Source organism: Triturus cristatus, chromosome 7, assembly GCF_964204655.1.
Source record: "Triturus cristatus chromosome 7, aTriCri1.1, whole genome shotgun sequence".
Classification (NCBI taxonomy): Eukaryota; Metazoa; Chordata; class Amphibia; order Caudata; family Salamandridae; genus Triturus; species Triturus cristatus.
The window spans coordinates 1,243,296,465-1,243,311,571 of NC_140590.1; the positions used below are offsets into that span (position 1 = coordinate 1,243,296,465).

Here is a 15,107-nt window from a genome sequence, read left to right on the forward strand (position 1 = left end):
GAAACCATGTCAAATCATAGAGAACTGTGTGGGGAGAAAAGATCAAAGAGGGGAATGGAGGACTGCATATTTGTTTATTGAATCATGCACATTGTGACTTTCAGATTGCTTATGTACTTTACACATGGATATTTATTTATTTATTTATCTACTTATTGTATATTTATTTATATCATATATACAACTTTATCAGTGAGATGCTTAACTTTTAAGATTTTCATAAAATACTTTAATTGAAGCTTTTATGATCTTACTGACAAAACTGAATTATTTATTTGCATGATTCTTATTCTTTTAATTATAAACTTATAAACCATGAGGCTTTAGAACTTAGAAACATCTAGGTTTTCTCCCTGAAGAACACACAAAGGAATTGAAGTTGACCCCCTAGTTTGGCTAGGAAAATGTTTACATGATTGGTTTCTACTGAAAAGTTAGTATACTGATTCTATAATTGAAGTAATGCTTTTGCACAGGCACTTTATTTGTAAATAATGAATTAGCACTTTACTGTTTAAACCATGGTTTTAAATATCCCTCAATGTGAATGACAACATCTTTGGCCCACGTCCACCTCTCTTAGAGAAATTGCCCTATACTATTTAACTTTGAAAATACTTTCTGCACAGGCATTTTATTTTGAAGACAATATATTTGCACTTTTCTTGATGATGCTTTTAAACATTACAAAAAAGAGAGATAAAAAAAACGTACTTTACAGTTAAGGAAAATGAAAACATTTGAAATGAAATGTTTTTATTCTGTTTACAATTGATAGCAATGTTTTGCACCAGCACTTTATTTGCAAAACTTTTACTTGTATTGGTCAACTATATTATGCTCCTGAAGTATATACAACATTCAATAATGTACTTCACATTTAATGAAAGGTAAAAATGGCGGAAACATGTAGAAATTTGGTTAGAACGGTGGGTTAGCAGTCTAGAAATATGCACACGGGTAGAAACAAACAAGGGATCTTAATGAGCACCTATCACTTTAAAATGGCGATCTAGACAGCCGGACTCTATGGTCCAGTTGAAGGCATAGTGCCAAAACGTGTAGACCGCCCATATCTCTGCACAAATGGTGAATTTAAATAAATACTGAAAAAGAAAAATATATTGGCCCAGACCTGACTTTCTTCATGGTGCCGTGGATGCCTTGCTGCATGAGGTGAAAACGTGGGTGATTATGAATATATATATATATATATTTATATTTATATTTACTGCATTCATGACTTTAGCAGGTCCACCAGTCTTCTATTTTTGTAAATATCATAATACATTCTAAATGTGAGTGTTAATTTTGCCTTACATCCCTAGATGGAGATGACACAAATGCAGTTCCATCCTTGTTAGAATAATCCATCTTCTAATATATTCATCTCATCAAATATGAGAGTGACACTTTTCTGTTCTATAAGACCCTTTCAGGTTGAGCCCACTTCCATTTTCAACAAGCACAGAATTAACTCTTTGAAAAATGTCCAGTGTGGGGTCCCACTCCAGTCGTAAAGCCTGTACGGGACCCAGAAACTGTTTTTTGTTAGTTCATACCGTTTACAGATCTTTTTCTGCCCTCTCCTATTCTTTTATCCTCTTTATATTTTACTCACCTAAATACAGAGCCAGAAGGAAACCAAGGAGGTGAGCATGTCCCATGGAGGGCATTCTCATCAGTGCTTGACCACGATCACTTTTCTGAAACAAGTGAAATTAATTAAAATATAGGAAAGAAATATATCATGTTTAAGTACTTTCATTTCTTCAACATACTGCATGCCACCCTTACATTGAGCTGGTACATTTCTTTCTGCTGCAGTGCACGGGTTTGCAGCAGTACTACCCATCCCACTGCCCTTCAACTGGCCCCAAGGTCTTGGAACCCCTCCTTCGACAACTAAAAAGTCAGGAATCTGACGATAATTTGTGACTCCCATATTTCTTTTGCCCCCATATCAATGCAGTTGTTAAGGGGGCCAATCTCCAGCATTCGCTAATTTGCTAAATATTTCTATTACTCCAAACCAAACATCGGGTAGATGTCAGACTTTCCTCGTCGTCGACCCAGTTCAGGAAGGATCTCAAGACCTGGCTCTTCGACTGAACCTCAGTGCCAAGTCGAACCTGCAGCCCCACAGCGCCTTGAGACTCTGATGGGTGAGTAGTCATGCTTAAAAAGTACTGATTGATTTATTGATTGGTTGATTGATTGACAAGAGCCTTGGTGATGGCATGGCTGGACTATTGCAAGATTATCTACCATGGCCTGCAATGAAACTAATCCCTGGGCTACAGAATCGGGCATACCGACTGCCCCATCCTTAAAGCCTACTAGAGCAACAGTCCAGCTAGAAACTTCGGACCATGGTCTTCCCGGATGAAGATTGGAGTGGCCCTTTCATGAAGAACTGGAAAGGTCTCTAATCCAGGTACAAACTTCCTTTCAAAGGTTTTTCTCCAAGAAGGAGACACCACAGTAGGAGTTTCCATCAGTACTAAATAGTAATCACATAGATAGCCCAGAAAGTAGGGGTATGGATTCAGGAAGTTCACAGGTGCTGGGAACCACATAATTGGCACAGCAGGCCTTATGCATATACCAGCAACAAAACATGCTCCGAAATTTCACCGAGACTCCTTCGCTGCAGTGACCAGTGCTTAATTTGAGCCAGTGCTTTTCGGGTGCTCAGCACCCGCACTTAATTGGCTTCCGGTGCTCAGCACTGGCACCTAACTGTTCTAAGAATGTTGTTGATAGTCTACCACATGGTGGCGCTGCTGATCTACTTTAGAGATGAGCAGAACAACGGTTGTTTAGGAATACAATATACAATTAAATAGTGCAAATACCTGCCTCCCCAGCCATTCTTTTAGCTTTGGGGACCTGGATAATCTGAACTGTCGCATTTACATGCAAGAGAGATGGTTAGTAGTTGTTTTGGCAGCGATGACAAGGGCAATGTGTGGTGCAAGTTGCAGTGGCCTCCTGGTCAGAACCCTGGCACTTAATATTTTACAAATTAAGCACTGGCAGTGACATTATATCAAGAGTGTCCTGGCTTCATTGAATTAAGCCAAGGAGCTGAACTCATAACAGGGGGTGTAGCTTAGTCAAAAATATTGGGGAGGAGGGGGGGATATGGAGCCTGAGATTTCCCAACAAACAATGCGGTACCCAACTTCAAGGCAAAGGTGGCGATTTGAGCAGCTGTTGTCAGGCAATGGGCAGTTTGGGTGCACAGAATTAGGGGCATTTGATTGGACTTATTCGGAAAAGTAAAGATTTTTTTTGGTATCATCCATGTATATATACATAGTGCCAGCGGCAGTTAACAAAGGACATGCATAAATGCATGCATTCGCTGTGTGTGCTGTGCCAAGCAGAAGGCCGCAGAGGGATTTCCCTCCAGAATGAAGTGACTGCAAATGACTAATGTCATGAAGAGTCAGTCATTTGTTTTGTTTGAATTGTGCCTTGGCTATGTTTTGGGGTATCAGTCTTAAAACTGTTTGCACTGCATGCTACCAGAGGACAGACGGAGCGTCAAATCATCTGTGCCCATCTCCAGTTCACATGTTGCTCCAGAAAGCAAGCTGCAAGTTTCATTTTTATTTTCCACCTTACTTACCTCCAGGCTCTGAGGCCGTTCTGTTTAGCCACCAGACTGAGTAGCTCATCGAGGGAGACAAAGATACTCCCACTGAGTCACTTCACAAGTTGCCAAGGTTTATAAACTACGATATAAAAGTGTTTCTGACTTTCTCAAGCTATATATAATGTAGGTCTGTGTGTGCTCTGTACATACATCACTTATGCTACCTTGAGTGTGTTATTATACTAGTATTAATCATATGAATGGCACATGATTTAAACTGACTTTAAGGGGATTGGGTGTAATCCTCACTCTGACACAAGTGACGGATGACATGTTTCAATGGCACCCATAATCCCACTTTACGTGAGGAAACTTCACACACAAGCAAATTTTTAAAAAAAGCAAATGTGGAGCAAATCTAGTACAACTGGGCTCTAGGACTAGCGCTTAACACTTATACTACAACCTCAAGCACACCGAATTGTGCTGCGCCGACTCCTATACCTTTCCGGCGCTGTTTCCCTAAATGTAGGCTGTACTGAGCTGGCAGTCCCTGACACGTACCAAAGGAGCCGCACTGCCCAGTGCCTGTAAGTGCAAGGGTTTGAGGACGCCAGGCAGGGGTGCTTGAGAGAACAGCCCGGACGTCAGAGACCCGACGGACATCTTGGAGTTTTCTTCTGTGCTGACTACTGAGCGCCCCAATCCGCCAACAGTCACGGGCACGATGAGGTGACAATTACAAATGCATGCAAGCCAGAGATGAAACCGAGTGCTGCTGCTGCAAGGACTTGCAGCGTGACACATCTCGACTTCAGCTTTCTGAAGGAAAATGAACATCCCTTCACAACGGTGACCCGGCGCACTACCGTGACTTACCCGTCGTGCCTCCAGTCACTCGGGGTCATGCGGTATTAGTGTTAGAGTCAGGGGTGTGCACTTGTTACCCAGATCTGAGCCTGTAGCCCTGCGTCCTTACTGCACAACAGTCACACACAGGAACACACATCATACGCCTCACACACTCCAACCAGAAGGTACCTTATGATCTGGCCCGACCACCAGCAGGCCGTGGGACCCACAGAGTAGTGATTGGGGTGGTGTTCCACCCCAATCACCCCCCCACTAAAGACTAAAGATACGCCCCTGTGTGGGATGTATCTCTCTACCGTGACGTCACAGAGGCAACTGAACTAAATGTGTTACAGTTAGCGCTCTAGCGTTAGACGCTAGAGCGCATAAGGACACTACGCAACGCGTACGCCACGTTCGTGGCGTACGCCTCTGTATAAAATAAAGGGGCGCGGCCTGCTGAGGCAGTCACGCGCCGAGACCCAGACACGAAGTGTGGCGTCAATCATTGCAGCTGCGGGGCATGTAACGAGGGCCTCCATCAGCGCTAGCGGCCCCATAACACTGGCGACGAGTGCGAAGATCGACCCCGTGTGCCCCAGCTGGAAGACGCGCTCCGCGGCAGTCCCGCGCGCGCGCACGTGATCCTGACGGGCCCGACTGAAACCGGCTCCGTCTCACGCGGGCAGTGCAGCTGGGCCCCTCTGAGTCTGCCTCGACCTACGGTGAGTGCACGTGTGCACCGAACACGGCCCATTTTGGCAGATGAACATTCCTGCCACTGAACTGAGTGACTCTATTTCCCTGCTGTGCCCTGGCTGGGCCCTGAAGCCCTCTGCCCCAATTGCCTGCTGTGCCCTGGCTGAGCCCTGACGCCCTCTGTCAATCCCAGGTGTGGGCATCTCTTGCCACTGCGGCCTCCTCTGCCTGCTGCCGTCCCTCCTGCTGTGCTGTGCCCCAGGGAGCCATGGGTGATGATGAGCGCCCCGCCCAGGCAGTGCCACTGCACCCCGTGTCCGGCGTTCTGCCGCCTTTTAGTGAAGCTGCTGACCCTGCCACTGCCGCCCCACGCTGGCATACGTGGATTGGCCGACTCGACAACTATTTTGCGGGCACCAGGGAGACGGATGGCACCGTGAAAAGGTCTCTACTACTCCACTATGCAGGGGAAGAAGTTTATCTCCTATTCAAGCACCTCCCCAACACAGGGAACGCGGACGACTATGACGCGGCCGTGAGAGCCCTCAATGCGCATTTCGACCCCCAGTTGAACCCGGATTTTGAACATTTCAAATTGCGCCAAGCGAGGCAAAAGGAAGGGGAGTCGGTGGATGCATTCCACGCTCGACTGAGGGTGCTGGCAGACACGCACCTCGTGGGTGATAGAGCCAAGGAGGAGATCAGAGCACAGATAATATGCGGCATACGCAGCAAAAAGTTACGAACACTCATTCTCCGCCAACCGAACATCCCGATGGTGGACATTCTAGTGCTGGCACGGTCCCATGATCTATCCGACGCCCGCGCAGAGGAGATGGAGATGGCGCTCACACGAGGCGCCGGGTCAGGAGTAACAGTCAAAACGGAGCGGGCCGACGCAGTACAGACGCGTGAAGCTTCCCGCCGACCGGCGGCAAAGAAGCCTGCAGCCCCGTGCGGGTACTGCGGGTATGACGAGCACGGAGGCAGGACGTGCCCTGCGAAAGGAAAGGCGTGTGACAACTGCGGCGTGATGAACCATTTTGCGTCTGTTTGCCGCAAACGATCCACGCAACGGGACCGGAGGGGAAAGAGGCCAGAGAAGGCCATGGTGAGACAGCTATCCCAGCTGTCGCTGTCCTCCCCCACCAACCCAGGGCGCAAGCAAGCGCAGGCCCTGCGGGAAGATGCAATGGAGTCCGATGATGACGAAGGGGAAACATACCTGATTTCATTCACCAGAGCCCTCAAGAGCTCGAGAAGACCACAACCGAGGTGCGACGTCCTAGTCGCTGGATCCCGGATAAACGCAGTGATCGACAGGGGCGTCAGTCACCGTGATGGGAGTGCAGCAATACAATCGCCTCCGACCCAAGCCCGAACTCCGACGGTCAAAAGCCCAGATTTATGCCTACGGAAGTGACACACCGCTGCCCCTGGCAGGAAAGATGACGGTGCCGGTGAAGTCGGATGACGCAGAGATAACGATTGACATACATGTGATCAATCAAGAGGCAGACACCCTCCTCAGCGGGCACGCAGCCGAAGACCTAGGGTTGATCGCATTCCTCCGGAAGGTGCAAGAGTCCCAGACGACTACCCTGCTGGACCAGTTTCCGGAGCTGTTCACTGGTCTGGGGAACATCCGACGACCACCAGTCAAGCTCCACATTGACCGTTCAGTCACACCCACAGCGTTAAAACACAGGAGGATTCCTTTCCACCTATGCCCGCTGGTAGAGGAGGAGCTGAGGAGGTTGGAGGAGCAAGGTGTCATAGAGACAGTAACCGGACCCACCCCCTGGGTATCACCCATGGTGATAGCGGAAAAGCCCCGGCAACCAGGCAAGATTCGAGTGTGCATCGACATGAGGCTGCCCAATAAGGCCATCAAAAGGGAGAGGCACATCACGCCCACGATGGATGACATAATCGCAGACCTTAACGGAGCCCGGTGGTTCTCCAAACTGGACCTCAACGCGGGGTACCACCAACTAACGCTGGCCGAAGAGAGCAGGTATATCACTACCTTCAGCACGCACCTGGGGCTACGCAGGTACCGACGCCTTAACTTTGGCATCTCTTCGGCGGCCGAAATATTTCAGAACACTATCAGAGACATCTTGCAGGGGCTACCAGGAGTACTAAACGTCAGTCATGACATACTGATACACGCCACAACAGTGGATGAACACTACCGACGGGTCCGGTCCACACTGATGAGGCTGAGAGAGTTTGGGGTCACGTTGCACAAGGAGAAGTGCCAGTTCTTTCAACAAAGCATCGAGTTCTTCGGATACACGTTTACCAACCATGGCATTCAAGTGGACCCAAGAAAATCCCAGGCTATCAAGAACGCCCCAGCACCGACTTCTGCGTCGGAAGTCCGCAGTTCTCTCGGGATGGCCACGTACTGTGGGCGGTTCATCCCAAACTTGGCTACCACGGCGGAACCTCTCAGACGCCTCACGAAGACAGAAACCCTGTGGCGCTGGGGGCAAGAGGAAGAAGATGCCTTCCATGCTATCAAGACCACGCTGCTGGACCAGGCCACTCTGGTCTACTTTGATCCGACCAGGAAGACAGAACTACTTGTCGACGCCAGCCCGGTGGGACTGGGCGCAGTCCTTACGCAAGAGCAAGAACCAGGGACATGGGCCACCCTGGCCTACGCCAGCAAGGCACTCACCCCAACTGAACAGAGGTATTCTCAGATTGAACGCGAATCACTAGCCATCCGATGGGGTTGCCGGCATTTCCACCTCTATGTCTGCGGGCACCCTTTTACTGTGGTGACAGACCACCAGCCATTGGTGCCCCTGTTCAAAGGGACAGCGCCCCACCCCCCCCCCCGAGGATCGAGAGGTGGGCCATTGGACTACAACAATACCAGATGGAGGTGACATACCGGCCAGGTGCGAAAAACCCGGCAGACTTTCTGTCACGACACCCGGAAAGGGGGGTGACGTCCCCGATCGGGAAAGAAGAGGAAGAGGAAACCGAAGCACACATCGACCTCTTAGCTGCTCTGACTTGCCCTCGGATACTGACAATCCAGGAGATCATACGTGCCGGGGAGCACGACGCCGTGCTGGCAAGGACACGGGGGGCTCTTCAAAAAGGGTCATGGGCTGATTTCCTACACACCGCCAACTCGTGGGCAGACGAGGACAAGAAGGACTTGCAGCAGATGTGGCGAGTGCGGAATGAACTAAGTATGACCCGCGATGGTGTCGTCCTGCGAGGGTCTAGGATCGTCATGCCCACCGCACTACGCCATCAAGCCACGACCATTGCTCACGACGGCCATCAAGGGACGGAGAAGATGAAGACCAGGATGAGGGCGAAGATATGGTTCCCGGGGCTGGATGGCATGGTGGACGAGGTGGTAAGAAGCTGCGCCGCGTGCCAGGTGACGAGCGGCCCGGAGCCTCCGGCCCCCATCGTGACAGAAGAACCAGGAAGGTACCCATGGGACAAGATTAGTATAGACTTCGGGAGCCTCCCAAATGGAAAAGTGTCGCTGGTGGTCATTGACAACTTCTCGAAATATCCCATAGTGGAAGTTCTACCGTCCACAGCCTTCATGTTCGTGGGACCAGCGCTGGAGAAAATATTTGCCATGTTCGGGCGCCCCTCGGAGGTGAAGAGCGACAATGGGCCACCCTTCCACGGTCATGAGTTCCGGGAGTTCCTTCAGCATCAGGGAGTACAACATCGGCGAATCACTCCTCAGTGGCCACAGGCCAACGGAGAAGTAGAACGATTCATGAGGACCCTGAATAAAGTGATTCGAATAGCCGGCGTGGAGCAACTAGACCCCGAAAGGGAAATCCAGCGATTCCTGGGAGAATATCGGAGCACGCCCCACTGCTCCACCAAACAAGCCCCGTGGTCTCTCATGCTCAATGGCCCCCGCCGCGATGGGCTACCCACAGTCCCTGGGTGGGCGCCCCCACCGTTCGAAGCGGAGGAGGTTTTCCAACGACGAGCATACCGCAACCGACAAGTGAGCCGGGCCAGAGGCAGTCGAGACCGCGACATCAGACCAGGGGACAGCGTCCTCGTGAAGGACAGAAGGCCGGGAGGAAAATTCAGACCCCGGTATGAACCAGGTAGTTGGACTGTGGCACAGAGGCGGGGTACAATGGTCACAGCAGAAAGAGGGGTGGAGTCGACCACCAGGAACATCTCGTGGTTCAAACGCATTCCGGAGGCCACCGACCGCGGCCAGAGGGGGTTGGACGGAGGGGAGGAAGAGATCTCAACCCCAGAGCTGGGACCAGGACTGACGTCCAGCGGAGCCAGCAGCGCCCCAGAGCAGAGCCCTCAGGCCCCGACGGAAGGTGAAGCCCCGAATAGCCACCCACCCAGCTCCGGCACTCGTGCCACTGCCAGGTATGGTCTGAGAGCGAACCCCACGCCAAGCAGCCGCCTTAAAGACTTTGCCTGCCAAGCAAGTGAGTGACTGTTATGGACTTTGGTTTGTTTTGTTATCCAAGTTGGGGAGGGATGTTACAGTTAGCGCTCTAGCGTTAGACGCTAGAGCGCATAAGGACACTACGCAACGCGTACGCCACGTTCGTGGCGTACGCCTCTGTATAAAATAAAGGGGCGCGGCCTGCTGAGGCAGTCACGCGCCGAGACCCAGACACGAAGTGTGGCGTCAATCATTGCAGCTGCGGGGCATGTAACGAGGGCCTCCATCAGCGCTAGCGGCCCCATAACACCTGACACGTACCAAAGGAGCCGCACTGCCCAGTGCCTGTAAGTGCAAGGGTTTGAGGACGCCAGGCAGGGGTGCTTGAGAGAACAGCCCGGACGTCAGAGACCCGACGGACATCTTGGAGTTTTCTTCTGTGCTGACTACTGAGCGCCCCAATCCGCCAACAGTCACGGGCACGATGAGGTGACAATTACAAATGCATGCAAGCCAGAGATGAAACCGAGTGCTGCTGCTGCAAGGACTTGCAGCGTGACACATCTCGACTTCAGCTTTCTGAAGGAAAATGAACATCCCTTCACAACGGTGACCCGGCGCACTACCGTGACTTACCCGTCGTGCCTCCAGTCACTCGGGGTCATGCGGTATTAGTGTTAGAGTCAGGGGTGTGCACTTGTTACCCAGATCTGAGCCGGTAGCCCTGGTTCCTTACTGCACAACAGTCACACACAGGAACACACATCATACGCCTCACACTCCAACCAGAAGGTACCTTATGATCTGGCCCGACCACCAGCAGGCCGTGGGACCCACAGAGTAGTGATTGGGGTGGTGTTCCACCCCAATCACCCCCCCACTAAAGACTAAAGATACGCCCCTGTGTGGGATGTGTCTCTCTACCGTGACGTCACAGAGGCAACTGAACTAAATGTGTAGCAAAATACACTGTGAAATACCCTTTGTGTGCTGACATCGTACTGTGAGATATCCCGTACTGCAGTAACATCACACGGGGAACTGAACTAAACTCATCAATGAATATTGAGCAATTTCCTTTGATCAGTGACGTCGTACTATGGGATGTCCCTCACTGCAGTGACATCACCCATGCAGCTGAAGTGAGCGTATAGCAATGTACTATCAGAACTTCCATTCCCGCAGTGACGTCGTACTGTGGGACATCCGTCATTGTAGTGACATCACTGACGCAAGCTAAATGAACCTATAGAAATGCACACTTAAAAATGTCCTTTGTGCAGTGAAATCACGCATGCAGCATCACTTACGTCCCTGGTAACAAGAGTGGAACTGATCATAGACATCACACGGACAACTGCAACGACATCACGCAAGGAGCTGAACTCATCGCAACACCATCACGCCGAGAATTGCCAATCCCACACCAACACCACCAATGGGGCTGAAGCCATTAAACTCTATTCAAGCTGTAACAACAACAGTGACCTGTAATAAAGGTGCTTCTCTTGACACTTGAATAATTGAAGTTTTTTTTTTTGGGGACAAAAACATCGGCGCTTAATTCATCAGCATCAGAAGGCTGAAAGGGGGAGCCGGCCAGGTGAGGATGTCCCCATATTTTAGGAACACCATATTTAAAAAATAATAAAAGGTGTAGCACTTCACTAATTTTCCCTGAGAATAATCGAACAAATCCATCAGAGAAAAAGAGAACAGAGAATTAACCTTGCCTGGACGTTGCAAGAGAATTAAAGACAAAATCACAACAAGGGAGCGCGTCCATTCAGTCATTACCCACCGTAGGAATCAAAGTAGATCTCAGGCACCTACTCAGCCGGTAAGAACTCTGGAGCGCGTGTACAATCTCTTCTTGACCCCAGCACTTTGGGAGACGGTGATCAGGAAGCCAGTGGAAGTCTGTGCTCAGCCCCTTCCGAGCAAAGGTCAAGTCCTTCCCAGACTGTGACACATATCTTTTATAGACCAGATGGTATCTCAGCCAGCCAGGGCGGCACCGCTGTCAGTCAATGTAGGCAGGTGCCGTCGGCGCTTAATCGGTGAAACCAAACCTGAAGGGGCGCCACAATGTTGTTTTAGAAGGTTGAAGGATACCCAGGCTGTCTAGAGTCCCTTCCACTTCGTGCCTCTTTCTTCTACCACCCCATACACTTCCTGTTCCCTTATCTCACTCTTACACGTTTCTTGTTTCCATTCTTTCTCTCATTGACACCGTTTCCCTATCCTATACTTCAGTGTTTTAAATGGAAATATAGAAGTTTTCACAATTTAGAGTACCTGTTTGCTCCTGAGAAGTGCTGTATTTTCCCTTTAAATGTATGGCAGCAGTGCTGAGAAGTGCTGGTACTCTCCCTTTCAGATTAAAGAAGTGCAGGTACTCAGTACCGGACAGTGTCTGCCCATTTAAAGCACTGCTATGCTTCCGCCTTCATTCGTCCTTTTCTTCCTTTCCTTTTCTTGCTCTGGGTCAAAATTGGCGAATGAAAAATGAATCCTTGGTCAATGGTCAGTGCCCACAACCTGCAACCGCACACATTGACACAAATTATGTATTGGTCACGGTGCTACCTGGATGGTTGGAGGCACGGATTGGTTACATCTCTTCCTGTTCTGGCCCTTTTAGATTTCAGAAGGAACTAGTATTGCCCCCTACGGTTCATCTACACCTCTCAAATACTTCTCTAGTAGGCAGTATGGAGTGGCCATCTTGGTCTTTCGACAAGTCTGCGCTAGCCTCACTAGACTCCTTAGGAAAAAGATGCATGTATGTCAGAATGCCTGATAGCTCCACAGCGGCATGAACTGAAACCCTTGTTTTGAAGGAAGCTCCCTCTTTGCCCACGGTTAAGCAAAGACTTCTAAGGATTTTTGTCTCCTGCCACCTCAATCTAGTCTTCGCGGATTCAAACTTCCGATTTGGGTGCAAAGAGAGTTTGCATACAAATCAGGATTCCAAGTTGTGTGGTAATGACTCATTCTGCCCTGTTGTACTCCAATTACGTGGTAATTACTATACTGTGAAGATGCTGTGATTGCAATGATTTTTATTAATCAAGCAATAAAGATTATATATACTATACTCGATAACATTCCACTGTGAAGATTACCCATATTCTGCAGTACTCATAAACAAGGCCAAAGTCTCCCCCACTCTTCATGGCTGGGCGGCTGTAAAGAATATTGCTTTAGACATTCAATATTCCACTGGGACAATTGCCTTGTTGTCCCCCTTTAAAACTGCTTAGTTCCCCACCCTAAGCATTCTGGGACCCACAGATAAACAGTGTATAGAGTTCAAGAGAAATTGAATCTTGAATGGTACCTGTTCTGCGTTTCCCGAGAAATGTGGACATGCCTAGTGTAGCCAGAAGAAGATGTCTTTTCAGGGCCTTTGTAAGAGAATGAAGTGAAGGACAATTTCTGAATTTCAAAGGAAGCTAATTCCAGGGACCGGAAGTGCAACATCTCTATATGCTTCTACTGCAGGCTTTAGAGCACCTTCTGGAAAGCGGCCAGGAGACCTATCTCTCCAGAGGGAGTGTTAGTGAGGTGGTGGGTGACATGAGCCGGAAGTGGAAAGGACTAGGGTGCTGAACATGCCACCAGGGGAGTTTGTACTGGGACCCACACCCTGGTGTTGAATGCTTGTAGAGTGAAAGGACATCGCCTTGAGTCTCTCATCATCTGATAAAAGTAAAGTGGAAAATGTATGGAGATGGTATCTACAGGCGAGAACTGGAACAGTGCTGACAACCCACTATTCCAAAACGCTCATTGCACCCGAGAAAGACCCTGTGAAACATGGAATAAAAACAGTTTGATCCTGCTTCTCTTGACCTGACTGGATTCCGCCCATTGCTCTCCTCCTCTGTCAAATCTTCGGAATGTGCCATAGACACATAAACAATTTTTTTCATGATTATCCCACATCCAGAGGATAGTCAAACCTGCCAATTTTTGTTTCATGTATCATGCTTGGTTAATTAAAATCATTACATTTGCTAACGATTTAATAATTATGGCTAAAAAGCACGATTCCAAAAATATATCTTTCATATCATAAAACAGCTACTACAGGGAAGAGATTCCTGGTGCTGTTTAAAGTTTGAGGTGCATCAAATCATCTGTAAACATTAAAAAAAAACTATATCAAATGTGATTATGTCATAAACAATACTATGTTGACAACTGTACGCTCAGTCAATGGGAATTCATTCTCTCCTCAATTCCACAGGCAAGAACCAGTCCAAAGACATCCGAATGATAAAGTCCAACGCTGTTGCGGGAGATGCATCCTTTTGGTTATCTGACTTTTTGGGGTCCTCATTACATCTCCAGATTGTTTCTGAGTCCACTGACCTCTTGTTGCCCACCAGCTGTACATCACAGGGTTCAATCCAGAAATGGTCGACAAGGTAAGGTCCAACTATGAGATTTCATTACAGGAATCCCGTTTGAGGACCCTTCGGTACTGTTTTTATGTAATGCGTTGACTTGAGTATCTATATTAAATGCCCCCAGATTTTTCACCACAATGTCTAAAACTTAAACCAGGATTCAAGACCTCTCTGACAGCTTATCTGCATATTCGGATTCCTAGGATGTTTAATTGATTGCGCAGTGAGGCCTTTCACTCCTTTACTAAGGTGGGACAAATGCAATTGATGTGTACAAATGTTTCTCTTTGGCTCCTTCAAAGTCCACATGTGTAACCTTAACATGTCTGCAACCATTTACAGGTATATGCAAGCGTGGGGAGCTCCTCTAGCCTTAGTGCCATAAGCTTGCTTCTCTTGTATCTGGAAAAAGTACTTGCTAGGTAAGCCTGGGGTTTTTGCTCTCCATATGAGTTAATTACCATGTAGGCATGCCACCTTCTTCCTACACTCCCTGAAGAAAATCAAGAGCTTCCTGGCGCCTGACCAATGGAAAACTGCTGACCACACATTCATCCTATTTGGGCTCAGTTAAAGACCTCTGTGTGGGCTGGTGTCCTTCAGTGCTTGCTCAGTCCAATCAAGGCCGATTTTCCAGCTGCCGTTTGCATTGTCTCATCCAAGAGGACATTTTATCACATCTCACTAGTTTTTAAGGAACTACACTAGGTTCTGATTGAGGACTACATTCATTTTAAAATCTGCGATCTCACTTTAGGACCTTCATCTAGGAGACCATCCTGAGACTTCCAACCTCCTAAACCATTTTTGCTGGCCAGCCATGCATTTGACTCATAGTGGCACCAATTTTGAAAAGGTCTCTTGCCTTGAACCATTCCTTCACTGGTGCAGCGAATAATCTTTGGAAAACACTGCCTACGTCACTTGAAGCCCAACCAAACCTTTTGTCCTGCAGAAAGATGCTGAAAATGCCTTTCGTCCAACTCCATCTGAACCAGAAAACAATTTCATAATCTTCTCCTTATTGTTGCTCCAATTTTTTGACTCAGAAATGTTCATTTGTCATTCTCTCTACCGCTCAGTTCCTTGGACAGTACAAATAATTTCCAAATAT

At 48.6% G+C, this 15,107-nt stretch overlaps 1 protein-coding gene across 2 annotated transcripts in view; it reads right to left on the minus strand.

Annotated features, from left to right (window-relative positions):
• The window catches only part of LOC146811706 (serine protease 27-like), a 229,576-nt gene extending 218,052 nt beyond the window's left edge, over positions 1 to 11,524 (minus strand). Inside the window, exons 1-2 of one of the 2 annotated variants that reach the window (XM_085618696.1) lie at positions 11,377 to 11,524; positions 1,622 to 1,706 (exon numbers count right to left, since the gene is read on the minus strand). In XM_085618696.1, coding sequence (XP_085474822.1) covers positions 1,622 to 1,682 — 61 coding nt within the window. In that variant the 5' untranslated portion in view covers positions 1,683 to 1,706; positions 11,377 to 11,524. The remainder of the gene's footprint in view (positions 1 to 1,621; positions 1,707 to 11,376) is intronic. The other variant, XM_085618697.1, reaches the window with a different exon arrangement.
• Positions 11,525 to 15,107: the final 3,583 nt, after the last annotated feature.